Source organism: Colossoma macropomum, unplaced genomic scaffold (assembly GCF_904425465.1).
Source record: "Colossoma macropomum unplaced genomic scaffold, Colossoma_macropomum, whole genome shotgun sequence".
Classification (NCBI taxonomy): domain Eukaryota; kingdom Metazoa; phylum Chordata; class Actinopteri; order Characiformes; family Serrasalmidae; genus Colossoma; species Colossoma macropomum.
The window spans coordinates 26948268-26976249 of record NW_023494784.1 but is presented as its reverse complement, the minus strand read 5'-3'; the positions used below and the strand labels follow the sequence as shown (position 1 = coordinate 26976249).

The 27982-nt window shown below is 39.3% G+C and overlaps 1 protein-coding gene across 4 annotated transcripts; it reads left to right on the top strand.

Annotated features, from left to right (window-relative positions):
• The first annotated feature begins 61 nt into the window (after positions 1 to 61).
• Positions 62 to 27067, top strand: tlk1a (tousled-like kinase 1a). 4 transcript variants are annotated; one of them, XM_036566193.1, is made up of 23 exons: positions 62 to 210; positions 366 to 502; positions 12674 to 12795; positions 13302 to 13373; positions 16508 to 16546; positions 17699 to 17774; positions 17906 to 17949; positions 18262 to 18357; positions 18468 to 18554; positions 18686 to 18778; positions 18905 to 19015; positions 19331 to 19467; positions 19689 to 19877; positions 20100 to 20166; positions 20344 to 20441; positions 21433 to 21514; positions 21633 to 21724; positions 23773 to 23862; positions 24670 to 24839; positions 24936 to 25071; positions 25181 to 25292; positions 25511 to 25618; positions 25950 to 27067. In XM_036566193.1, exons 2-23 carry the CDS (start codon positions 370 to 372, stop codon positions 26103 to 26105), a joined length of 2310 nt encoding a protein of 769 aa, XP_036422086.1. In that variant the 5' UTR covers positions 62 to 210; positions 366 to 369; the 3' UTR covers positions 26106 to 27067. The 4 variants fall into 4 exon arrangements, with proteins under 4 accessions (XP_036422086.1, XP_036422101.1, XP_036422078.1 ...); XM_036566208.1 differs by having other exon boundaries at positions 363 to 502; positions 18268 to 18357; XM_036566185.1 differs by having other exon boundaries at positions 363 to 502.
• Positions 27068 to 27982: the final 915 nt, after the last annotated feature.

The following is a 27982-nucleotide window of genomic DNA, read 5'->3' as shown; positions in this document are numbered from 1 at the left end:
CAGTATGTGATGTAAGAGATGTTTACAATGTTACGTCACGGATTTTCGGAGAGCCTCCTTTTGGCCTTTTCATCATCAGTATCGTTGTTCAGCGGAGCTGCTGCTGATCTTCGCCATATCGTTTCCAGCACAGAGGCTGGAGCAGCTCAGGAGCTTCTCAGGTCAGTCAGTCTCTCTACGAGGCGGTAGACGCAGTGCAGAGCGATGAAGGTTTGTGTCCAAAATGTTAATTTTACACAAAAAGGCAAAAATATTAAACATATGCACGAATGTTTTTTGCCATTGCTGTAGGTATTTGCTGTAAAAAACGATTCGTCGTCGTCGACGCCTAATTTTTTTGTTTGCTTTGTCGTTCCCAAAAGTAGCTTGATGAGTGTCCAAAGTAACAGTGGAAGTGGTGGAAGTTTGGAGGGGACGCCATCTTGGTCCCAGCTCTCCACGTCCCCAACACCGGGGTTGCTTTCTCAGCAATACAGCGAGCCACTCTTTAAGGCCAAGGAAGGTATTGTGCGTTTATTTTATTCCTACATGTTCGGGCTTTAATTTTCGCTGAAGTGTTTGGCTGAGCGTGGTGGTGGTGGTGAGAAATCCTGTCCCGAGTCGAGTTATGCCGAGGCCGTGGTTGGTGGCTTGTTCTATCAGTGCTAGCTTGGTTAGCTCGTTAGCACGCTAGCCAGATATACTGTAGTACAGTGCAGCTACTAGAGGTGTCTGCTTGATGTGGACTATCAAGTAAAAACCACCAACCGGCTAGCTCTGGCTGTGAACACCGCTTTATTGGTCAGTCTTCTTAGTTAGGCTGGGTTTTGCACTCGAATGAAAATTAAAACGGATCATTTGCGTGTAGTTTTAACCGCTTCCGAACAAGAGTCACACTTGGAAACAGTCAGATTAACGTTAGTTTCTCCAGCTTGAATTTGCTAGCAAAGATGTCTGATAGAAAAAAAGGGTCGGGTCTTTTGACATCATGGAGGACCTGTGGTTGTTTTGCCGAGAGTTTTATCCGATATAGCCCGTACAACTTTTTCGTGGTGGAAAATCGACTTAATGACATTTTTATTATTACTATAGTCAGCGGTGGCTGCTTCATATCCCTCATATCCTCCTCTGCCTTTTTTGGCACGGAGTCCAGATGACACTTTTTTTGTAATTGCAGGGAGCATATTGTGTCATGCATGCTCGTTACACATGGAGTGTCATGCTACTAAGCACCGTCATGGAGACATGGGTGTTGCTTTGGGAAAACAGTTGCACAGATGCCGGTAATACACTTTTTCTTGGGCATAAGGCATTAATAAGCATTTGGACAGAGCCCTACACTTGTTTCACTGACATTTATCTCGCACTTGTTGTTCTGCTGCGAGATTCACAGATTTTCAACTTCTGTCATTGTAAACGGACTGACGTGTTTCCTCCCTATAAGTTGGATCAGTTGCTGTGTGCCGGTGTTGTCTTTTAATTGCACTTACCACTATTGCAGTGGTATTGCTGTGTAATCAGTGGATATTATGCCTTTGAACGATTAATAGCATATCTGTGTAACTTAGAGACCTCTCAAAATATATTGAACTAAAGAGGCATGAATTTATGACAAGGGTTGTGTTTGTTACACTCTACAGTGATATGGTTTAGTTGTTACTTCTTTGGGGAGTTTTTGCAAACCTCTGGTTTTGCTAGTATTGTGCTGATAAATTTACATATACTGTGTTTTCCAAAAAATGGGCTAAAAATTAGTACCGTAAGTGTTGTTGCTATGTAATTATTCTTATTTTATATTATGAGGTGTGGAAAAAATATTTGGACATATTTTTGCCTGTTTTACAGCCATGGCCATTTATTTTGTGTCGACGAGCAGCCAAAGACGCAGTATACATCAGAAAGTGTATTTTAATATAAAAGTCTATGTGTCTGCCGTAAACAGGTGGGGACACAGGCTGCTGAAGTGCATAGAGAGCTAAAATGACATCCCTGCATTCTAAGGGTTCAACTGCTTCCCTGTGCAGGGGCTTAAAATTGGTGCCTGTGTGCACACTGAAAACCTATGCAGAATGTCAAGGAAATGATGCCTCCTAACCAGAGGGGGGTGGAGGGATTACTATTCCTGTACTCCAGTGTTCACCTAGTGATGGGTCTTTTAGTTTTATTTATTTATATGTATGTATGTATGTGGTTGTTGTTTAGGAAGCCACATAAAATGTAAATTATATAGCCTAAATGACCTTACCAGACTGCGCTTTTTTTTTCACCAGTTGACTCCTCCAATCACCAATTGTTTTGAAAGCTGATTGAATAATTTATCACTCTTGAAGGATGTCCTCCCTGCTGCACTATTACAGTGTGAAGCTGCTATAAGCAGATTCACCTTCTCCTCAGCTTTTTCTGCCATTAACTCTTATGATGACTCTCTCTGCCATCTTCAGCCTGTTTGTCCTCAGGCCTGATAACACTGCTGATCTTTGCACTGCCATTTTGTTTCAGGCTTAGTGTTTGGGGCGTCCATGTTGGCTCCTCATGCTCCATAGAGAGTGTGGGCTAAGTCTGGTTTAAAGGACTGCTGCCAGCCAGACGGTGCTGCAGAATGTCAGCTATAGCAGAGTGTTGGCTACAGAGATGCGGCTAGGCTCTGTGGCCAAGCTCTTTACTACATCGTTTACAGTAGTACTTCCACACAGTCAGTATATCTTTTACATATGGCACACCAGTCCACAATCTGCAGTAGATTAAATGTATTTAACAGCAGCACATTGTACATTTCATTTGCTCTTACATTTGCTCTTTGCAGCAATGAGATCTACAAATGCATTGACATGCTTATCTACAGTTGTAAGAAAAAGTTTATGAAGTGACTCTTAACATGGTCTGATGTTCATCTGTGTCATAAGTAATAAAGACACTGTTATTTGTCACTCGGCACATGTTTTACAGTGCCATATCTGTGTCGCATAATGGTTTATACAATCATGGTAATTGATGGAAAAACATGAGAGCGCTTATGTTTAGCTTATGCTTAGCAACTAGTGGTGCATAATCTAACTTCAACCATGTGTTTTCTATGGTTGTTGGTCAGTCCTGTGGTCTGGTTAGGAAGTTTTGGTTCATCCTACACACAGCTGTTTCGCCCCATTTTTTTTGTTTTTTTTGTTTTTTGTTGGAGTTTTGCTTAAATGGCCTGTTTCATTTGACGGGACTCAAGTAAGGCTCCTAGAATATGGAATGGCTTTCTGTTGTTGATTTGTTACTGTGTTATGGGTCATTTTTTATTTTTTGTGAACTATCGTCTTTTCTCCATGGAGTGTCATTACAGTAGTGCTGTGTAAAATTTCAGCAATCTTAGGCTGCGTTTGCACAGCAGGTAAAAGTGGCCCAAATCTGATTTTCTCAACAAATCCGATTTTTTTGTTTGGCTGTTCACATTATCTTTTAAATGTGACCTGTATGCGACATTAGTCTGAACAGATCAGCTCCTAAACCGACCCGCATGCGCAAAAGAACAGTGCTTCACATGGCGGCTCGTCCAGAGGTAAACAGTCATGACGGCCAGCGAACGGAGCTTCCTGTTTCGTCTTCACCAGCGTCACAGGAGCGATTATGAAGTTCCAGTGGTTGACAGTTGAGCTCATCACCCAGAATGTGTTCGAGTTTGCCGTAAAAAGGGCTCGATATTCGGCCATGGCCACTTCTTTGGTTTGTGTCCTCGGATTCTTTAAACTGTTCTTTGACGCTGCAGCCTCGGTCTCCTCCGGCCGCGTTCAGCCAGTTCGTTCAAAACCTCTTCGAACACGGAGCGGTTTGATGAGTCTCTTCTAATTTTTTTAGTACAGAAACATCAGACTAAATGTTTATGAGTCTCAGCAGCACGAAATTATGACGAATGTCGAGTTGGACTGACGCAAAAGTCGCATGAATTCCGATCTGGCTGTTCAGACAGAGTCGCATCGCCACAGATCGGATACGTATCGGATTTCAGTACCACATATGAAAGCGTCTCAAATCGGAATTGAAAATGTCAGATTCAATGCTTCGTTTCGTTTTTTGCTGTTCACACTGACACACAGATGACACATCTGTGTCACATTTGAGGAAAAAGATCAGATTTGGGCCACTTACCTGCTGTGTAAACGTAGCCTTAGAAAACTTGAGATGGGCAGCAAGGTTTCCTCTATGCTAATCTCCCATAAACACCACTCCTATTCTGTGTTTGTCTTATGGCAGACTCAGGAACAGGAACATAATGTGCAAGAGAGGCATTCTAGTTTCATAGGTATCACCTGGGTTTCCTTGTTACTGGTTTAAAGATTGTACAGCAAGGCCTTGTGATAATTTTGTAGAATGAAGGAGTAGCAGCATAGCTAAATTTTTTAATGTACTTGACTGTGGGATGAAGGACGGCCAGGTTCTTTAAAAATTGTTTCATATCCCTTTCCAGTCTTCCCCCTTCAGCCGCATTTCTTCTTTGGTCCTCAGATCTATTTTAATTGAGCAGTACTGAACTTGAACAGAATTCTTTTTAGAACGGATCACAGAATTTGGGTGTTTTTCTGTATGGTATGGCAGGTAAAACTTACAACACTTCAGGAGGTCATTACAGTGCTGGGAAGTAATAGACAACATGTAATCTGGATTATGTGATCTAATTACAAAAATCAAGTGCTTGCAGTCAGAGTACAATACCTTTCGAGGCTGCATCTTGAGATGTTTGTGGTCATTTAACTATCGGTTACTGTTTTTTCTATTGATGAATTTAAACATTTTGATCAGTAAAGACGTGGCAGTGTAAATTGCTTGTGTGATGTTTGCTAAATAACGCTGTCTTTATCATGACTCTGGCTAGATCGTGTTGTATTTTAGAAGCCATTTATACTAGGGGTGCACAATCAGAATTGGCCAAGGTTGAAATCAGGCCATTTTTGCTCCAAATAAGCAATGAGCAGTTGCCAAATTTATTAGTTTTGCAATTTTCTAATGTAAAAAATGCGAGTCAGATTGTGCTGTATTTGCAAGCAGCTGTTGCTATGCACATACCAGAATAATGGCAACTGATTTTTCATTTAGGAATTAAAATGCCTGTGTTCCCTGTTTACCAAGCAAATCAAACTGTTTATGCTGCAACTTTTGGCTAAACAAAAGTACCGGCAATGTGCTAGTGCGTTTCGTGTGTTCACACTGTGTGAGCTTTGGTTATTTTAAAATAAAAAAAAAACCACTAAATGGTGTACCCTTATGTTTATACAGAAATCCGAATGATTCCAAAGTGTTCACAAACTGTTTTTCACAAGTGTACCTTGATGTAGTTGCATAATATATATATTTTTTTAAATAAACATGCTAAAATAATTCAACATAACACTAGTATGCAAAAATTAGACCTTGAGATTTGCCCTGTGGCTTGATCAGACATAGAATGCAACAAAGAAAAGTACTTTTTAGTTCATGTTACAGAGCTGTAAACAGAGAGTAAAATAAAGAAAAGGAATGTCAAAGCTTAAAAAGCTTGATTGTGGGGGGAAAAACTTCCCTTTGTAACCTGCTCTGTTCTTTGTGCAGCTACTAGTGAGTTTTTCACAATATGACCTTTTCTGCCCATGTATCTGTCAAGTTATGCATGTTGGATAAATATTTATTGTCATTAACTACCTCATAACAAGGTGCACTTTTTGGTAATAGAAATTATTGATTTCTGTTTGTTTGAAATCAGTCTTCTTATTCAAAAAATTGAAAGGTAAATGTTTGAATCGGTGCAACGAAACTTAAAATTGTATTACTAATACACCCTTTTGTGTCTTTCAAGGGGCTCTCATTTGTATTCTTTCATAGAAACTGCTGTCATAGTGGGAGAGGAGAGTGGTGGGACTTAAGCTCTGCACACTCAAATGATGGGACTGGGGTTACAGTTTTTGGGGCTGATTTGCTTTTGAGAATTGTTTTGACTGATAAGTCTCACTGTTTTGCTAATATGAATGCTATTTCATCAAATTTATTTTTAAACATAACAATAATTAATATATTTCCTTTAATTTCTGTTATTTCTTTTATTCTCTTTTATACATTTAAAAATGACGTCGTCTGCTCTAGGGATGTGCATTGTGACTTACTTTCGGACTAATTGACAAGTATCTTTAAATAAATAAACATATCTTTGTTTAACTCTTTTATGTGAACAAAAAGGGCTTTAGCAGATGGAAAACTGGTGCACTGGTGCTAGCATACTAAAAAAAACAGCAGCATGAAGGAAGAGCAGCAAACGTGAACATTTGAAGCACGTTTTGTTATCCAAAAATCTGCCCCTCCAGATGAGCCAGCAGGTGTCTTAAACACAACAAAGACTGTCACACTTCACAGCCCTCTTCAAACTTAACAGTGTTTTACTGAATTGTAGCCTGACTTTTCAATTATTGGCTACATCACGAAAAGTGATTTTTGTTCACGAAAAGTGAATTCTTGGCCTTGGGAATTAACTTGAGTACCCGTGCACATCCTTACTGTTCTTACATGAGTACCTGTAGTCTAAGTTTCTGTTCATTAATGGTATATTGAGACTGCAAATATATGCTAGTCAATGTCAAAAAAAAAGAAAAGGCCTGTGCATTCCAGATTTTTGTAGAATAGCTTGAGTAACTGAGACTTTTCTCAGGAGTGCCAGTTGTTCACAAATATTTCAGTTGATTTGACTATTTTTTGATCAAGAATTTGCTATTTTCCTATTTTTGAAAGTTAGTTGATTGACTGGCTCTGGAGAGAAACAGTCTGGAAAACAGAACTTTTATGACATTCATGACACTGTAGGATATAGGAGGAGTTTTAACAGAGTAAACAGTGCTGAGTGAAGAATAGTCTTGTCCTACAGACTTGAAACTGCTTTTCTTTTCTGAAATGGTTATAGTTATAATAATGCATAGAGACCACACTCGGTCAGTTCTTGAATTTACCTGAAGATAAAATATTAAGTGTTGCCTTGCTTTGCAGCCTTGGGCTCAGCCTTTACTGCATTAATATGATCATAATGGCCCATTGTTCTGCTCAGATATTTCAAAAGGAGTCATCACTGGAAAATATGTCAAGTAGGTATTGAATGTGTTTTCAAAGTGAAGCCTTGCATCATAATTTGGCAGAATGTTATTTACTGGACTACATCATGTGTGTTACATGACATTTCTCAGGTTACCCTCTGCTCCAGTCTGAAATATCCTCTAGCTGCTCCTCCTTCAACTCCTAATGCTGTGCCGCACTACATCACTGGGGGCTCTGTTCTTGTGTTCTTAAGAAAGAAATAAAACACACTACAGGAGTGTTTAAATGTTGAAAATATTTTTTGCTTGCATAGTTAATAATGTAATGTAATACATCAGTGTTTTTCATTTTTATTTTGCCTATTAGGCATTGTAAGTTTTACTTGAGGGACCACTGTCTAAACAATAGCCTACAATATATTGCATTGGCTTTATATATCATCTAAATAATATGCTGTTGTTTTGTGAGAGTTGTAGGCCTTTTCTGTTTTCTGAGAATGTCGCCTAGACTAGGAGTAGCACAGAGCGGCACATCTATTTCACCCCTCTCTCCACAAATGAGCCCTGCTGGCATTCATCTTGGCTGTCCTAGTCCCTTCTGTACTACCTGATCCTTTGTGTCTCAGGGGTATATTCTCTCTCTCTCTCTCTCTCTCTCTCTCTCTCTCTCTCTCTCTCTCTCTCTCTCTCTCTCTCTCTCTCTCTCTCCTGCGCTTTTTTTTTCCCCTTCCCTTTTGCATTCTCTGCCCTTTTTCTTCACCTGTTCTCTTCCATTCCAAGGCAGAGAGAGAGGGAGCCAAGCCATGTTGTTTTTTTTGCTGCTCTTTCTTCAGCTGTGTGTGTAAATGAGTGGTTAATAGTGCTGCTGTTCTTTCTGTGAGACAGAACTGCGCATTAAGCAGCTGAATGTACGGAGCTTAAATGCTTTATGGGAATAATCTACTGTAGAGTCAAATGAAGTTAAAGACTAAAGAGGGCTTAATGATGCTAGCTGCCAACCTCTTGTGTGAGCTAAGTAATACATGAGGAAAGACCAGTGTTTTATAATTATATTCTGTTCTATGTGTTCACTCTCCTGCTCTGCTGCTTTCACTGTGGGGTATTCTTACTGTTTCTCTGTTTGGTCTTGCTGTTCATCAGCATATATCTCTGATCAATCACCACTCAATACCACGTTTTAGATAGTCCACTTTTCTCTCCTCTCAAGTTCCAATATCTTTGTTTTTTTGTGTATGTTTTGTGAATTTTTTGGTACTTCTGTTGCATTTCAATTGTAGGGTTTTTTTTGCATGTTGCCAAATTTTATATTTCTTTGTATTGGATGTAATCAGAAGTTGCATAAATTGCTTGTGCTGTGTGGTTTTTGTTTTCTTTTGAGAAAAAATTGAGTTATTAAAAAATCTAATGTATAATGAATGCTAACCATTTTGAAGCATTTAACTTTTTTGGCATAAACATTCATGTTCCATATGAGATACAGTTGTTTTGATGCCAAAATGCTACACTCAAGAACTTAAAAGAACTACTAATTTTTTGTGCTAGACAGAAACATCCAGAACCACTTTAAAGACTTCGGTGCAGCATGAAAAAGAGGCCATCTGATGTTGCGGCATGATTTCCAGCCTTTTGTGAGCTTTGTGTGAATCACTTCAGGAAGTCTTCGTGAGCAACGCTGCTGTGCACAGACGTTGCAGACTTTTACGTCAGTGTGCCTTCCATGTGTGGAGGCTTCATTCCATTTTAATAAGGTTTATCATGCCTTATTAAGGCTTTAAAATCTTAAGCTTTCACCTCTGTAATTACGACTTCCTCTTAAGTGGTCAGAGCAGTTTGTTTTTGATGCTTCTGGTGGTATCTGGGAGGGACCTGAGGGAGCCAATCGGAGCGTGTCCCAGTGGAGCGCAGATCTAGTGGGGATAGTCTAAGAGACAGCACTGTTTTGTTCCTTGATTATCTGGTTGAGGTGAGGACAGAAAGAATGGTGAACCTGTGTTTCTTAATGGATTCTTGGGGCTGGCCACAGATCAGGATAGTGATGGACTTCATGTAGCATCACCGGAGACAACAAAATAGTTGAGGGATTTGTCACTTTCTTTGTTATATTGCCAAGTGCATGACCAACAGCTGGTTTGAAGCACGTTAGTGACAGAAGATGGAAGTTATAAGAGATGACTTTCAGGTTTGGATAGGTATTGAAATTGAATACTATCATGTTACTGGGACTGGACAATATGGGGAAAAAATAGTATATTGCGATACTTAAAGAAAATTTCTTAATACACAGTATAAATCACAATATTTTGAAACAGACTAAATGCTAGTAGAGTAACATTTAAAACTATCAAAAACTATGAAAACTGATTTTGATTCACCATTTTACGTACAGTATTGCATTAAATTCAATTAAACAGGCCTTATTGTGTTCTTTATAATGAAATGCGGTTGATCAGTGTTCTGACAATATTCATGATATGCTCAGAAATGCATATTGTGTATCAGAATAATCATATTATATCATATAATTAATATGACTATTATATGACTATTAATCATATAATAGTCATATTTCCCACCCCTATATCTTACAGACCAAAGTACTTCATTACCATTACTACTGAGTCTGTGTTATTCAGTAGTAAATTTCAGTACATAGTACCATTTTAGTTAAGCACTGTCGGTGAGCTAGTAAGCTTACTTGTTTCATTTAATTGAGTGTCTGTCTAAATTACATGCTGTAAGCATGTTATTAACATCAGCACTTCTTAAATTCTGCCTTGTGCTCCTTTTGTTTATTCTGAAATTTGTTGTGGTCAGTAAATACTCACTTCCAGCACTTCACACTAATTTCTGATTTAAGGCAGACCTACATTTATTTTGTAAACAAATTAATTAAACCTTCAGATGTGTCTTGTATACAACATTGCCTTTTGTATTATTTTTTTATTGTGTTAAAGTCTTTAGTGTTTGTCATTTTTTAGTGTGTTCCTATGCAAGTGTACAGTACAACAGTTTTTTGTTTTTTTTTAAGTTGTGTCGTCCAACAAACATTACAGTATTCACATACTATACAAAATATAAAGAAATATAAATAGTCTAATGAGTACAAAATAAGTAATTATGTTCAGAAAGAACAGATTTAGCTTCTGCAGTGTGTTCCAGTGGCACTGGCTCGATGTAATCTTGCACTGACCTCCTACAATTGTGGGTGCTGTAGAGCCATGATGGCGGCTCATTAGAGAAAGATGATGGCAGCAGGGCAGACCCTGAGGAGATTGCCAGCTCTGTGTAGCCTGGAGGATCCTCACAGCTACATCCAGACCTCTATGCCTGAGGGGCTGATTGAACCCTGGGCTTCAGAGGGAGGGAGTGAGACCAAGTGGTAGATGGAGTAGGAGTAAAAGAAATGTGGATGTTAAAATAGGGAAAGAATCCTACAAAACGACCAAGTGGGCGCAGTGTTATTTCTGTTCAAATGTCATTTCAAATGTGCATGTGTTTCAATTTGCTGAGCTGTTTCAGTGCAAGAAGACTAGCCTTCATCACCCAATAGCAGAAATCTGCTTTCACAATGCATATTTTTAGACTGTCTTGCATCTGCATTTGATTCCATGAACCCCAACCTGCCCTAGATGCCTTAGATTTACCAAGCTTTGTCTTGCCTAGACATGTAACAAAATTTCATCGCAATAAATTACGAGATTCAGGACTGTGGTGAAAAACTGAAGTAATGTCAGTGCTGTATTTCTTCATAGAGCTCTTCTTATAAAGTTACTAACACTGGTAATATAATGTGTTCTTAAAGGTCTGCTAGTGTGCCAGTGATAAAGATAAGTCCTGTGAGAGGTCAGTAATGTTGAGCTATAGCAGTGTTATATGTTAGCTTGAGTAATGAAGGGTGTGATCTCTTGGGGCTAGTTCATCAGTTGTTATGGGCATGGTGCCATCATGAAATCCCTAGGCTTCCAGCCCTGTTGAGGTGTGTGTCTATATCTGTATGGGGTAGGGGTGTGTAAGTAACCTAGGGGATTGGTAAACAGGAGGAAATATGCTTTGTGTGTGTGTTGATACAATAAAACATTGTATTTTAACATGGCTGCATGCGCAATAGATAACCGTTTATTTGACAGAACATTCATTAGTTGTAATAAAATTAGTAGGAAAATTGGACTGTGCACCAAAGCCACACAGGGAGAAGTGCTTCACAGCCATATTTTAGAGAAGTCAGAGACTTCATTTCCATGCGGAAAGTGGTCAGCCACCTGTGACAGCACACCTGATGCCCTGACTAATGCCATATTCTGATATTTGTAGAATGTAGAAATATGAGCCTGTAAAAGTTTAGAGCTATGTATTAAAAATGTAAGAGTTTTTCTAATTTGATTTTTTTAAATAGATTTTTGTTATGCCTAAAGTTAACCTGGGATCAAATGAGGCTTGTTAACCTGGGGTCAAATGAGGCTTGTCATATTTAGGTTGCTGGTCATATTAAGTACAATTAATTTGTAATTTTAAGACCAAAATTATGTTGCAATAACTTGTGCTTGCCTCTAAAATGTCTTCTTATTTTTCATTACCTCACCGTGCACCAGTGGACAGGGAAAATTAATATTAACCAGTAATACCATGCTTCACCTCAACATTCGCATCTGCCATTGAGTTGTTTCACTTTAAAATATAGTACAGAATTTCTGTTTCACTTTGACTTCAAAGTCAACATAAATCGGAAATCACAATGCTTTTTCCTTCCGTACCTTGACTAGGGTTGTTACTGCGTCATGGTTTTACAGTTTGTCATAATGATGGACAGTTACCGCACTGTTGGTTTCTTCAAAATACAGAACAAAATGCATTTCCATCTATTCCTGTCTACGAGTTATAATTCCTTAAACCATTGGTTCTCAGCCTGTTTTATCCTTGACCCCTTCCCTCTTGACTCCCCTGAAACACTAATTTTCACACACACGCAGGGGACTTGGGACAACTGAGCACTGGTAGTCTGTCACATCTGTTGTAAACACATGCTGCATTGCAAGTTAATAATATCACACAAGGCTAGTACCAAACAAATGAAAAAACAACTTTGCAAACTTGCAACTGATTGAAGCTTTTTATTCATTTTAGCTTTTAGTGAAGTTAGCTAGTAATCACGTCATGTATCTCACGATTAATTTTTACATTTTTTTAAAGCTTAGTGCACAACTTCACTCACACAGCTACTGGCCAGTTTGTTTTAGCTAATGACAACAGGGTGTCATTGGGAAGAAAAATGTATCTCTTTTTATTTTTCCTCCAGTGCACAATTCCCCAAATTTAACCCAATGAGAACTACCACCACCACAGAGTGTTTTGCACTTAGAAATCTCACCTCACAATAAATTGTTATAGAGTTAGATTTATTTAATAGTGTAAAACCGTGATGGGTTTTTCGTCTAAGTTATCATATGATAATATCAAACTGTAACACCTTAAACTGTTGCATATTTTAAATGGGGTATGATAAATCATGCTTAATATGAACAGTGACAAGAACTAACAAGTTAAAAAATTTATATAAGCATATGTGTATCTTATTTTCAGCTTGCCCATATGCCTTTGTATTGTTAAGTTTCTCAGCCTTGAGCTGTGTGAGTAAAGCTCATACAGTGTGTTTATGTCTGTGTTCTCAGGTGCTATGGAGGAGCTGCACAGTCTGGACCCGCGCCGGCAGGAGCTCCTAGAGGCGCGCTTCATGGGAGGAGTCAGTGGCAGTACAGGGGGCAGTACTGGCAGCACTAGTGGAGGAACCAAAGTGAGTGGTGGAGTGACCTAGAATCCACACACTCTCTCTATCTCGCTCTCTTGCACTCTCTCTCCTCCCTGATACAAGCTGTACGGGTGAAAGCAAAATGGCAGCAGCTCCACCTACACTTCTGTCACCTCTGCAGTCTCTTAGTGGATTACTTCTGAAAGAGATGAGCTGATGAGAAGAAGCTTCTGAGCTTTAAAAGAGATATATGGCATTCTAAGAATTTTTAAGTACTTTTCAAGCAGACAGCCTTCTAATAATCTCAGTAGAAACCAGACTGAGAGATGAATGTATCCAGTGAAAGATTTTCCTTTTTGTGGCTTCTCTGTTCTCCCTCGGTAGGCTCTATCCGCTTGCCTAGTGCTGTTCTGTAGGGATGTCATTAATTCGTAATCAACACCTGCTGTATTGATGCAAGGTGTTAGACCTCCTTTCTGTCTCCTCCAGTCTACTGGTTTGTGGTGGTATGTGTGAATCTGTATATGAATTATGCAATCTTCTTTTTTCAGGGCTTAACAAACAACGAATGTTCGAATCATAGCTTTGGCAGCCTAGGGTCTTCCAGTGATAAAGAGTCAGAGGTATGTTCTGCTTTATTTCTTACTCATGTATATATTTGCATTTAATGAATGCTTTTCTAAAAGTCATAGCTTTAGAGTTTACCTCAAATTTGCATGCTGTGTTACTGTGCATGCATGTGAGAACATACATGTGTGGTTAGGCTCATGGCTGATTAGTGAGCTTGCATCTGTGTTTACTTCCCAGACTTAAACCTAAGCATTGCTAAGCACCACCCCAACACATGCGCATGCACACGCACACAGAGACTCACCGACATTAAGAGCGCTGTCTGCAACCCCACCCCCCCTTCTGCCCCCTGCATAGTGCACCTGCTTGTGCCATATATCAGAGAGAGAGAGCTGGGGAAAAACAGATTGTTAGATAGTACATGAGGGAGAGAGAGTTTGGTAAGATGGTAATTGGTAATGCAGGAGAGAGAACGTGTGAGAGAGGTGTGTGTATGGGGGGGTGTGAAACAAGGAATGAGGAAAAAATGGGGAGAGAACCAAGAAGGCAGCCCAAAAGGAGATACAGGGGGAGAGAGAGAGTGGTAAAGAGTGAGACTGAGGGGCACATAAAGCCCTCTCGTGTCCTGTGCTGGCTGGAGCTGCTGATTGTGCGCAGATGTCAGGCACACAGATGCCCCCATACGTCAGCATGCACTCTAATGATGCAGCAGTTACACTCTCAATCACCACGCGCACCTGTCACAACACTCCCACAGACGCACAGCAACCCACAGTGCTAACACTACACTTAATACACAGAAGCACTATACCGCAGTGCGCAACAAATGACACTAGAAATGTCGCTGATAATACACAAAGACAATACAACACCATGAATACTGAAGCCAGTACACGCTATTGCTGCGTATCATAATTCAATACTTTTATGGGACAGACCGAATAATATCAAAAGATTTTATGTTGTTTAGTATCCAGTTTCAGTTCCTAGCTAGTCAGTATTAACAGTGTCTACATATATATGTGTGTGTGTATATATATAATTTTTTTTTTTTCTCACTCCTTTCTATGATGGGGAATCTTGACTCATCATTAAGCAAATGTAGGTCAGGTTCTACGGGGTTACGTGTGTTGGTCAACGAAGAGAGGTTCGATACCTACTTCGAAAAGGCATATTCTTTTGGGCAGTCCCACATAAATAAAAGTCCCCTGTCTCCCATATAGACAGTCCTTACAGTGGGGTTGAGGACTTAAACCCATTAAGCGTCTTACAATGGGTGTTAGATAAGCTCTGTGGCAGATTTTCATATGGATGAATTTATAATTGGGGTTATGTGAAGCCAAAATGACATTAGCCCATGCTTTTTTTCCAGTTTACTTGCTTTCCTTTCTGATTCATAACTCTATCCCATTCTTTCTGACCAGTGATATTTTCAGATACATATGACATTAACTTGGCATAGATAAAAGATACTGTTCTTTTGGGAGCCTTTATGCCAGCTGATTTGGTGGTCTTGCAGATCTGGACTCCATGCAACATCATGTGACTTCAGTGCGGATTTAAGTCCAACATAAAAAATAATGAAGGCTTGGATATTCCAGAATGTGCAACTGGTTCTTCAGAATATATCAGAGAATTGAAAAACATGTCATATGAAAGGTTTGGTATGAGACCTTGAGGTCTGACCCAAATGTGGCCAGTGGCCAGTGCGCGAGACTTGAGAGGTATGTGTTTTCAAGCTAAAAGGTTTGAGGTGGAATACGATGTTACTAGGCTAATAAGGTTAACAGAGGTGAAGATGGACAATTACAATTGTCTGTTTATCTTCTAATTGACCCCTTTCTGTCTAGATTTCAAGCCACATCACCTACGTTGGATTACCCAGCCACTATAGTCAACCCTAGTACACAACAAATTCAGCACCACAAACACTGCAGCGAGCACACAGCACGGTCTAATAATATTACAGATTACATCAAACATGGCAAAGTCAGCACAGCACCAGCAGCTCAGGAAGCCAAAATCTGTTCTACCTCTCTAGTCCTAGCCTTTTCTTCTAAACCTAAGTCTGTAGCTAATACACAACACCATAAAGACCATGTCTGGCACCAGATGGCTGTTAAGTCTCATTTTGTCTTATTCTGTTTTATTATATACCTAATTATACTCTTAAGTACTGCAGAGAATGACCTCCAGCCTTTATCTTCAAAGTACTCATTGTAAATACTTCACAAAAAAGGGACTTTACATATGCTTTTACATATGCTGTCCTAGCCACAGCTTCTGTCGCTCAGTACTCTGCAGATCATACATAACCACTTATTTGTTTATTTACACATACATACATATATTACTTATGTTATTGAAGGTGGGTATGGAATGCAGTTGAAGGATGTTCCCAATGACTGGATTTACATTTTAATTGTGATGACAGAATTAAGCTTATGTAAGAACCAGCCCTGTTTGAGTGCTGCAGCAGCTCCCCCCTTTTTCCCACCTACACTTAACTGGCCCACATGTATTTCTGCTATTCAGTTTTATAGCTTAGTGATGAGCAGTCACACATGTAATCATTTTTCTGCACATCCCTTCAGGAGGAAAAGGTTAAAGATGTACAAAATACGTGGTAGCAACACATTTACTGTACGAGGAGTTACAGAGCACAGGCTTAAATGATAACATCACCATTACCAAACCCCCAAAAATAGGGGAGAGTATCAAAAAAAAAAAACATCAACAGAAGGGTATATAGCGACCTACTGCCCTGTAGAAGACATGGTTAACAAATATATGAAAATCTTTTTCATAATTATATATGTGGCTAATATTGTGAATTAAATATATAAAATCTGTTTTTCCCTCAAAAGGTTTAAAAACACAATCGCATGCATTGCACATTATTGTGATCTTATTTTCATGGGTTTTCATGACTCTGAGCTGGTGCCCATATGTGACCCAAAAATGCCAGCAAGGAGTGTGTGGCGCATCCATAACCAGCCCAGCTCGCTCATTAAGACTGCTCTGACATTCAGTCACTGTCACTAAAGGCTAATTATAAACAGTGGCTTTGGTCATGTAGTCTGTTCTGCCGAACCTGTTTTTCTTTAATGTCTTATTTTTCCCTTTTCTTTCCTCTTCTGCTTGTCCCCCTTCTCCTCCCTGCCCATGTCTCCCTACCTCTCTATAGGGCTCTGATGTGAAAAGAGGCAGTTCTCCTGCATATTCAGTAAGTCAGTCTCTTTCATTTGGTCTTTTCTCTGCATCTCTCTTTGTCTTGGTGTCTCGTGACTACTGCAGGGACTGTGGCTTCCATTCTTAGCGAGTGCAGGAACTTCCAATCTCAGCTAGACTAATCACATGATGTGCTGTTAGGAGAGACCTGATGTGACTTACGGACAAATAAATATGTAATGTAATAAATATTTAGTCAAAACTGGTTAGACTGAGGTCATCAACTAGTTTTCTTTACCCTCTCCCTGTCTGAATATTGGCAATAGCTTGTTTTATGGCCATAAATAGATTTGCATTTATTCATCATTTACATATTCACAGACAGAAACAGCACTGTGCTCTGATTTCATGCGATCTGCAGTTTTCCACAAAATGGTATCTTATTGCCTCATGTTGAAGAAATATGTGTTTTGTGGGGAGGTGGCTGAGAATATTTTCCAGGCTGAGGCAGTGAGTGAACTCCTTGGTGATCAGAATGCAAAGATGTACTGGCAGCTGGCCACTCTTTGTCTCTGCTAGGATTGCTGCATCCTTCTCCTTCTCCTGTTTGTAGTGGGGTGTAACAATACAGTTCCTATTAATGCATAGATCTGTATGCTGCAAATCTAATGGTATGGATACATCACACAGAGCACCGTTCATTTATGTTGTTAATGCTAGTCTTGTCAGTCAGCATTTTGCTTTGATTTAAAATGTTCTTTTTGATCCTTTCTGTGGCCATTTGCAGGTGTTTTGGTTATGCTTCTGTTGACATCTGTTATGGTTGGAAATTGTTGCATTGTATATTTATGAGAAATTGAATATTGTCTCATTTCCATGTGTAACAGTGCTGTATCATTGTTTTGTCAGGGCAGAGGTTTGCACCCCAACCTGCAGAGAAAGAAACTAGTCAAGCAGTAGAGTTACGTTAGAAGTCATGAAGTATTTAAAGTTATTGAAATTCTTCAGCTAGCTGGATTTTATGTGTGTGTGTGGGCTTATTGATTATAGGATGTTCAGCATGGTTTTGGCATACTTGCCTTTTTGTACGGTTACTATCCAACCCCCTGCTGCCTAAGAAGAATGTTCTCATTTGGTTTTATTATTTAAATAGCACTAGGTGAATAATTGTGTGTAAACCCCTTTTATAATCTGATCTGGACTGTAGACCCCTGAAAAGAAGCACTCTGAATCATCCAGAGGAAGAAAGAGAAAAGCTGAGATTCAGTCAGAGAGTAGCCAAGGTAAATCTTTTTCTTTCTCTTGCTTTTTTGTGTACTTTTTCTAACTTGCTTTCTTGCTATGCCAGAAAGGATTCTTTTACATATTTATTTCTTCACTGCTCAGCTCACCATATTTTTTCCTTTTTTCTTAGGGAAGTCTATCGTTCGGGGAACCAAAATTAGTGACTATTTTGATGTAAGTCTCAAATTCATCACTCGCTGACTGAAAGTGAACAATACGGTAATATGTGAATGATGTAAAAATACCTGAATGCGTCTCCTCGCTCTTTAAACTTGAACTGATTAAAATCAGTTTGTCTATGCCATTTTTTCCTCCTGAGAATATAAAGTGATGTGGTGCACTGCAGACAAATAGAAACATGTGCCATAAAAATGTGCCATTCTCTGAGAATGAGATTATTTTAAAAATAACAGAGTTCACTCCATCCCTCCTTCTCTTCCTCCATCTCTTTCTTTCCTATCCCCCTCTCCCTCTCTCTTGCTCTAGATACAGGGTGGTAATGGGTCCAGTCCTGTTCGCGGCTTACCACCAGTCATTCGCTCTCCCCAGAACTCACATTCCCACTCTGCACCAGCATCTAGTGTACGTTTTACATGTCTTGCACATGCATTCTGCTTGTGTGCCTTTTTTCTTCACTGAGCAGTATATATAGTCTATAACCCTGTTGTGCCTTTCATTCTGCTGTGATTCAGGTTAGGCAAAACAGCTCATCACCCACCAGTCTATCTTTTGGGGACCACATGATGCACCCTAAGCAGTTTGCTGTAAAGAGTATCCAGGTTAGACTAGAAACTGTTCTATGCTTTAGATCTCATTTTTAGATCTCCTAGTGGTTTGTAAACCGAGCATCTCTACATCATTTCCTTTAAGAATTAGTATGTTAAGTGTGTGTGATTTCCTCTGTTCTCAGACTGATCTAACTGTGCTAAAGCTGGCTGCCTTGGAGAGCAATAAGAACCTGGACCTGGAGAAGAAAGAAGGGAGGATAGATGACTTGTTACGGGTGAGCAAAGGACATTGAGAAGCAGCATTGCTGTGTTTTTTCATGCTGTGTCTTTTTTGAAATTCTGTTGTTTGGTAGGTGTGCTTTATAGGTATGTGTTTTCTTCTCTTTTTTCCATCTCCAAAGGCAAACTGTGATCTCAGGAGACAAATAGATGAACAACAGAAACTACTTGAAAAGTACAAGGAGCGCTTAAACAAGTGCATCACTATGAGCAAGAAACTTCTCATTGAAAAGGTGAGGAAAGTTGTTTTCCTACAAGAGGGTGAAATTTTGTGCTGGAGTCTGTTGCTCTGTCCAACCTGGGCTTATTCTGAGTAAAAAAGAATCTTACAGCCCAAATAAATAGCTTTTAAACATAAATTTCTGAGGTGCCTTTCTAAGATTTGTGCACAGTGCTGTATCTCCTGGGGCCAGTAAAGACACATTACAAAATACTACCTTCCCTGTTAATTTTATCCTTTTTGGATTGGCTATCCTATAGAATGTTCAGTCTCTTATTTTGTGTGTGTGTGTGTGTGTGTGTGTGTGTGTGTGTGTGTGGTATATCAGAGCACCCAGGAGAAGCAGGCGTGCCGGGAGAAGAGCATGCAGGACCGGTTGCGCTTGGGACACTTCACCACTGTAAGACACGGAGCCTCCTTTACTGAGCAGTGGACAGATGGATATGCTTTCCAGAACCTTGTCAAGTAAGTGATTTTGTTAGAATTTGTTTTTGTCTTTCTATCTCCAAAGTAAATTAGTATTACTGAACGGTGTAACAGCTTGTCCTTACGCTCCAGACTATTAACTTCACATATTATTTGATGTGTTTCTGATCTTAATGTAGTCCTGACACATTGATGGCACTGTTCATGCTGTATGGCTTGTGTGGTCCTCAGCATGTTACTCGTTTATGTGTGTCCGGCAGGCAGCAGGAGTCTATAAACCAGCAGAGGGAGGACATAGAGAGACAAAGGAAGCTGTTAGCCAAGAGGAAACCCCCTTCAGCCAGTAACTCTCAAACCCCTAATGCCAACTCAGAGCCAAAGCAGCGCAAAACCAAGGCCGTCAATGGGGCAGAGAATGACCCCTTCCTTAAACCCAGCCTACCTCAGCTGTGAGTATCTACACTTGCTAGTGTAGACCCATTTGTTTCTGCTGCAGGTTTTCTTTTTTTTTTCCCAATATTCATTAAATGAACCTTACAGATTAGACTGAACCATGTAGATTAAACTATTAGATTAAAGCATGTATTTTAGTTAATTACTGATTATAATACATTTTTTAATCTTTTGTGGTCTTTAAACAATCTAATGCATGTCTCTGTCTCTGTTTGCAGATTAACTTTAGCTGAGTATCACGAGCAGGAGGAAATTTTCAAGCTCCGTCTTGGCCATCTCAAGAAGGTCAGGTTCTTAATAATCAAAGTTCTCTGCCTTGGACTGATCAGCTATTAATACTTGATGTCATATTTTTAAACCGAATAGAGAGAGTATATTTCTATGAACTTTTTCTCCTTGTGGTCAGTATTGTGTGCTCTGTGTGTTAGTGAATGATTGATGGTGTTTGTGGTTGTGCTGTAGGAGGAGGCTGAGATCCAGGCCGAGTTGGAACGCTTGGAGAGAGTGCGGAACCTTCACATCCGTGAGCTGAAGAGAATAAACAACGAGGACAGCTCTCAGTGAGTACCGTCTCCATGGTGACACTGAGCCTCCTTCATAGCTGCGTCATTATTTATGCCTTTCAGGGTACTGTCTGTCGTTGGGCTTTTTGTTCCATATAATAAGCACTACATTAAGGATGCATGCAGCATTTCTGAGGAGGATGAAAAAGTTGTGACCGTTTATAATTTCACAGTTGTAAAGTTCTATCTAGGTGAAGAACAGTTCTACAACTGGCAAAACTCTATGGTAGTGTATTCCACATTTATAGTTCAGCAATAGCAACACTTCAAAAATGTTTGACATTATCCTACAACATTTAGTGCATTTCCACTATGACTCAAACACTGGAAGATTTTCCTTTTGTAAGCTCTAATTTTATAAAGCTGTTTTGATTGGAGTTCCTTCAATATCAGTTTATCACTAGTCAGTGAGATGGTAAAACTTAGTAAAAACAGAACACATTTGGACATCACATTGTATTCATACAGTAGTGTTGAGTAAACAAATTCTAAAAAGTCAGACTTCATTACTCATGATCATAATTGCATTCCTGTAAGTTCTGTGTAAAATGTATTATTTAGCCAATATATTTCACTTGCATTGATTTAGAAATGCAAGTGATGCCATAATTCGTATTAAAATATATTAAAACAATGTTAAAAATTCAGTGACTTATTGCCCATTTTGGCCACTCTGATGCACCCACACATACACAGAATCTTTCTAGACAATGTTTTTAACATTTTTTGTGAACAACATTTAACAGTGTTATTTATTTTAGATTACAAAAGACAATTACTAAATTCCATAATAATTAATGTGTGCTAATCTTGTTAATGTTATAACATAAAAGATTTTGTCTTATCCTAAAAAAATTCCCTGTCTGCTCCCTTTACCTCGTAACTGAAATGTGGGTGTTGTTTTGCCATGGCTGTCTTTGTAGCCTTTTTTATACAGGATCATGATTGATTGTCTGATCATGATTTCTGTTTAACTTGGCATCCTCAGGTTCAAAGACCACCCAACTCTAAATGAGCGCTACCTGCTGTTACACTTACTCGGAAGAGGAGGATTCAGTGAAGTTTACAAGGTATACTCATGAACCTCTATGAACCTCTTCAGCATGAAGCTTGAGAGGAAGTGTGAGAGAATGACATTTCAGATGTTAAACAAAGTTTCATTTGAAGTATTTTGTGGTGCTTTTTTAGGCTTTTGACCTTATTGAACAACGGTATGCAGCTGTGAAAATCCATCAACTCAACAAAAACTGGAGAGAGGAGAAGAAAGAGAACTATCACAAGTATGTTTAAAAGATCCCCCTCCTGTGTGTCATCTTAAATTAATGTGCCATCAAGGAGAGTTTATCAAAGTGTAATTTCAGTCTGCCATTACCGACTTTCTGATTAAAAATAATGATGAAAATCTAATCTTTTCCCTTCACAAGGTGAAAAATAGTAATAAAGGTGTATTTTCTGTCTTTGGCACAAGTGTATGCGGTGTTTAGTATTTTGATTATCTAGTTCAGCTGTGTTGAGAGGAAAAATGTCATCTGACTGGGTTGAGAAACACTGGACTTTGATGTCCAGAGGCTGGTAAAACTGGCAGGTGAGAAAGATGTGGTTTCTGTAACAGTTAGGGGTGCAACGATTATTCGACTTAGTCGACTAAAATCGACGACCAAATTAGTTGGCAGCTAATTTAATAGTGGATTAGTTTGGAGACGTCATTACACGTCTTTCTCGCACTCACTAGGAATGTTTTGACTTTACCGCTCACTGGAGGGTTAACAACAGCGCGCTGGCAGCCTCGAGAACAAAATCCTCAAAAGTGTGGAGCTAAACTCAAAAAAAAGGTCAGTTGTGCTATATGTAAAGCCGACCTTAGCTTGCACGGGAGCACGTCCTCCGTGCAGGAGCATCTGAAAAGGAAACTTGTCGGCTATGAAAACGATTCATCTCGGTAAGATACTCCCCGTCCCAAACCGCATACTAGCAACCTAAATAGTTTGTAAAAATAGTGCATATACCATTAGAAGTGCACTCATTAGTGTGGTATGTGAAGTACAGAAGTGTGTGGTTTGGGACGCGGCAATAGTTGAGCTAGCGAGCTAGTTAACGCGAATGTTAGTGTTAAATTCCGTCTTACTTCATGTTATGAGCTGAGCTGTAACATTTGTATTTTGAAATGCGTGTTCTCTGGTATCGTTAATGGAGTTGTAAAAGAGAAGCAAGTATCTGTTATTCACAGCGACCATGTTCACTTTCCAGATAACGCTTACAGTTTTAAACATTGCATTGTTGTCTTAACGTCGAGGCCACCAGTGCGCTCAAATTCGGCAAACACAGGAGAGCGTTTCCAAACAGTTCTCTGTGAACATACAGGGCAGCCGGACAAAGGGTTACCGATGAAATGAAGCGTTTACACAAAATCGTTCAAATTTAACTGTTCGTAGAGAAGTTTATCACAAACATTCGCCACTTTCCCATCCGCTCCATCAGAGCACATCTTCCCTGTAGTATCCGCTCTTGGAGGAGATCAGGGCTCTCACAAGAGCACACAGAGATGCTGACTTTCTTCCGTTTCAATAAAGACCTATGATGGTAGAATTTAGTTGTAATAGAGTGTAGACAGACAGCAGAATGCACAGATTACAGTTTAAATTTAACATTTAAATTTAGATAGATTTTTTTTATTTACTTGATGAAAGGAAAACTGATTTAGTTTTGTTATATTTTATTGCTGCTACTTTGCACATCCTTGGTTATACATTTTGACAGTATTGGAGTTTTATTTTTTTATCTTTTGTATTAGCAGGAAAGTTCATTAAAACATATTTTTGAATGTTATACATCTGTAGTTTTCATTGTTAGTTAGCAAATGCATCAAACAACCTCCAGCTAAATTTACCTAACCTAATAGCTACGTAAAAGTTATTTGGTAATGTAGTGATTCATAATCTGAATAATCGATAATTCGTTTCAGTAATTGATAGATTATTCGACTATCAAATTAGTTGTTTGTTGCAGCCCTAGTAGCAATGCAAGTTGTGAGTTTAGGCATTGATATGTGTAATAAGGTATTTCCAGTCTGGTTGGTATTCTGTACTGTGCTGTAAATGTCTGGAAATCTAGTCTAGGCAGGCTGGCTGGCTGACTGTCTGCCTGCCTGGGGCTCACCTCTGCTCTGTTGCCCATGGTAACCTCTCTCACCCTCTCCATCTCTTGCATGATCTTGCTCAATCCTCAAACAAATATCATTCTCTCTATCTCTCTTTTCTCTCTCTCTCTCTCTCTCTCTCTCTCTCTCTCTCTCTCTCTCTCTCTCTCTCTCTCTCTCTCTCTCATACAGACATGCCTGTAGAGAGTACAGAATACACAAGCAGCTGGATCATCCACGAATAGTCAAGCTTTATGACTATTTCTCACTGGACACGGACACGTAAGTACTTCCCAGTGTTTAAAGTCGTTACTGTGCTTCATATGTGTATATACCACCATGCCAGCTATAGAGTGTCCATGGAAACATTTTCTAAAAACAGTGTAGCACAGTGTTGTCCTGAGATTGTGGCGACACTCTAATAACCTAGATTAAGAGTGTGTCCCTGGTCACATTATTTTATCATATATCACATCATTTAAAAAAACTGTTATTATTTTGTCATAATCTTCCATCAAAATGTAATGGCTTTTGTCCATCTTCGGATAATTGGCTACGTCACCATGCACCAGCAGGCAAGGAAAAATTATATTACCCAGTTATCTCATTTTTCGCCTCCTCCCTCCCACCACCTACACATTATCACTGAGCGAAAACACTGAACTAGCTCAAAGCCTTTCCTAAGGAGTTTCGCTCAGAAATGCATCACGGTACGAAGGAAACAGTTATGATGTCGAGATTTCTGATTCACATAGACTTTAAGTGCTCAGTGGGTCATAAGCTAACAGTGAATCGAATCTAGCATGATTTTACTTGCATAATGCCAACTTTACCCCCTGTAAACTTGGCACTGTTAGTTATTTGGCTGCAGTGTTTCTTTAACTCTATGATGTTTTTTGGAAACTGGGTCAAGAGCTACATCCATATGACTCAGATTTATTTATAGATGAAAACCTTTGCTTAGGTTTCCTACTGTTAGATATTTGAAAGAGAGGTAAAGTCTCCAAAATGTGATCTAGTTTATTGCGTTTATTCTGCAAGTTTATTGTGTTTAATTAATGAATTTGGTTTATCATTATTTCTTTTTAGGTTTTGTACGGTTCTGGAATACTGTGAAGGCAACGATTTGGATTTCTACTTGAAACAGCACAAGCTGATGTCTGAGAAAGAGGCTCGTTCAATTGTTATGCAGATTGTTAATGCACTAAGATACCTGAATGAGATCAAGCCTCCTATAATACACTACGACCTTAAACCAGGTATGAAGAATGCACACACACACACACCCTGTCTTAAGAACAGTATACACAATGATTGTTCTGGATGGTTTATTATGTCCATATTGTTCTCTTAAGGGAATATATTGCTAGTGGATGGAACAGCATGTGGAGAAATAAAGATCACAGACTTTGGTTTATCTAAAATCATGGACGATGACAATTACGGAGTGGACGGAATGGACTTGACATCGCAAGGAGCTGGAACTTACTGGTAGAAGAGACACACACATTAATATGCATATACTCAAAATACTAGCACAGGTCCAGCTTTGTGCAACATGTGTGATCTCTGTCTAAGATCTTATGGTTGTGTCTTCAAGGTACTTGCCTCCTGAGTGTTTTGTTGTGGGTAAGGAACCTCCAAAGATATCCAACAAGGTGGATGTCTGGTCTGTGGGAGTCATCTTTTTCCAGTGCCTCTATGGACGGAAGGTAAGTGGACTCCATGGATTAGCAGAAAGGTTGTGAATATTCCCATTGAATGTGTCAAATGCAAGACAAAACTTACTGCAAAAAAAATGTTTTAAACTTGCTGTATCCCAGTAAGGACCACTACAAATGGAATTATTCTATTCTAGTATTATATTATTAAATCTCCTTATAAAGAGATAACAAGCAGATGTTTAAAAAAAAATGATTTTCTGTTTCAGCCATTTGGCCATAACCAGTCACAGCAGGATATCCTGCAGGAAAACACTATTCTCAAAGCCACTGAGGTTCAGTTCCCTGTCAAGCCTGTGGCAAGCAATGAGGCAAAGGTCAGTGAGTTTCACTTTTTTAGTGGTCAGATGATAAACACTGAGAGAGTAATTAGTAGTACAGTAGTATTTGGAATTCTTTGTTTTCCAGAAATGCTACAAGGTTGCCCTCTAGTGTTGTACATGTAGAACTGACTGATATGACTTGTATCCCCTTTGCAGTTTTTACAACATAGCATTAATGCCACCAGAAATAAATTAGTTAGGTATTTTAAATGGCAACAGTCGCAGCTTTTGCATGTCCTATTCCATGTTTGCAGCAAACTGTCAGGTCTTCAGGCATTTTTCGTGAAGTTTTTGCCTAACAAGTGATGTTATTTGTGGTTGGCAGGCATTTATCCGGCGGTGTCTTGCCTACAGAAAGGAAGATCGCTTTGATGTACATCAGTTGGGAAGCGACTCTTATCTGCTGCCCCACATGAGACGCTCTAGTTCCTCGGGCAACCTGGCTTCAAGCCCCGCCTCCTCCAGTGTCATCTCCTACTGACAACCTTCACTGGCTCCCTGACTGAAAGCACTGCTGGCAAATCCCTGCTCTCCCTACTGCAGGAGCCAGGCAGAGGCCGAGCAAGCAGGGGAAAAGAACACTTGACTCCTCAGGTTGTGGATATTGGGGATTATGATGGTTGCGTTTGGTTTTGGGCAGCACCAAGTGTGGAGTTTGTGACCAAGTGAAGTGTAAAGGAAAAGACGGGGCATGGTGCAAGAATGAACAGAGCGTTACGTAAATGTATTTGAAGTATAATGGCCTTTTGAAGATTCTATAGAGCACTGCTACTAAGTACCTTGAAATGTGATCAATATTTTTTTTTTTTGTGGCAGTTGTTTTGAAGGGATAGGTGAAGACCTGGCAACCCACTGTATGGAAAATTTCATGAGGTCGCTGCCAGGCTGCCTTGACAAAATGTCTTGTTCGTCAGGCATTTGCTAAAGAAACCTACATTCATTGTCACTGTAGGTTTCTAAGGATTTCACATCTGTTCTGCGGTAATGTTTTGGATTTTAGAGGAAAGTGTTAGCTCTTTTCTTTGTACAATTAGCTATGAGAATGTAATTATAGCATACATTGTGACATGTAGTGTCACAACAGGGCCAGGCAGCGTACTAATGTTGAATGCACAAAATAACCAAATGTAGACAAACGACAATGTACAGAATCCTATGCAGGATAAAAAAATTAAATAAAGAATCCCTTCTAGAGAGTTAATGTATATTTGCTGTACAGGACCTTAATTTCAGATATTAAAGTTCAGCAGATTCATTCTGTATAAAAGTTTAACCATTTTTTGCCCTTTTTCCTTGTAAATTTGGTTTCCTGGAGTGTTTGCTGCTTTGTTGCTTTTTAAGAAAAAAAAGGAAAAAAAGAAAAAAATGGCTGTATGAACTACTTTGGGTACAAATTGTACAGTTCTGTTAAAAGAATAAATAAAAATAAACGCCAGGAAATTACGAATTGCCTGAAATGATATACTGTTACACTGCAAAACACTCTACAGCTCAATTTCTTCATCCCCTTTTATACCGATGTGCAAGTGCTGCGTGTGTTCATGTGAAACACCATGTGTGGTTTTCGGCTCAGGAGGAAAGAGACTGTATGCTTTTGTAAGATACTGATAAATTTTGCCTTTGTCTTAGAGTTTGCTTTAAAGGCTTAAATACACTCTGATTTGAAAACCTGATCTCACTATTCACAATCAGCACTCATTGTTATAAAGGCAAAAAACAGAATTCTACAGCAGCAAACATGGATGCTGTTAGGTGTGAGTGATTATCAAATGCTCCAAAAATACCAGATTTAATATAAATGTATAAGCCTCATTTGTGGAATTACAGTCTGCATACCCACAATGACTATTTCATACTTAGTGACCATTTACTACCTATTGCTCTTTATGGTCTCACACACTGGCAGCCCAAGTTCAGTATGTTAATTAGAATGCTGATAGTGTTCAAACTCAATATAGGATGACAAATCAAGTGTTTTGTACAATAAGAGAAAAAAATGTTTGTAAAGGAAAATAGCACCAGACTATTTATAACATTTCATATCAGACCAGAGGCGTGGCCAGGGGTGGCCAGTGTCGCCCTAGCAAGAAGCATGGCCACCCTTCTGCCCAACCCCGTTACGGAAAGTTAGACAGTCAAAAATCAAAATTTGCAAGTCAGCCATCATCAATAAAGCATCAGTTACGCTTTATGAAAATTTGCCTTTGGGGTAGTTACCAATCAGTCTAATGACACTGCATTTAATAGTTAAACTTGCTGTACTAGGCTAATCTGTGGAGCAGACAGGTGAGTGAATGTTTGCCGGGTCCCTACAGCAGGGCTGCTCTATGAGCTACCTTATGAACTAGGCTGTGCGAT

Bases quoted from the DNA above. Each gene is read 5' to 3' on its own strand.
- tlk1a (XM_036566193.1), top strand. From the start codon at position 370: ATGAGTGTCCAAAGTAACAGTGGAAGTGGTGGAAGTTTGGAGGGGACG. The intron at 17,950-18,261 runs GTAAGTCTCAAA...CTCTTGCTCTAG, and splicing joins AAATTAGTGACTATTTTGAT to ATACAGGGTGGTAATGGGTC. The intron at 18,555-18,685 runs GTTAGACTAGAA...CTCTGTTCTCAG, and splicing joins TTGCTGTAAAGAGTATCCAG to ACTGATCTAACTGTGCTAAA.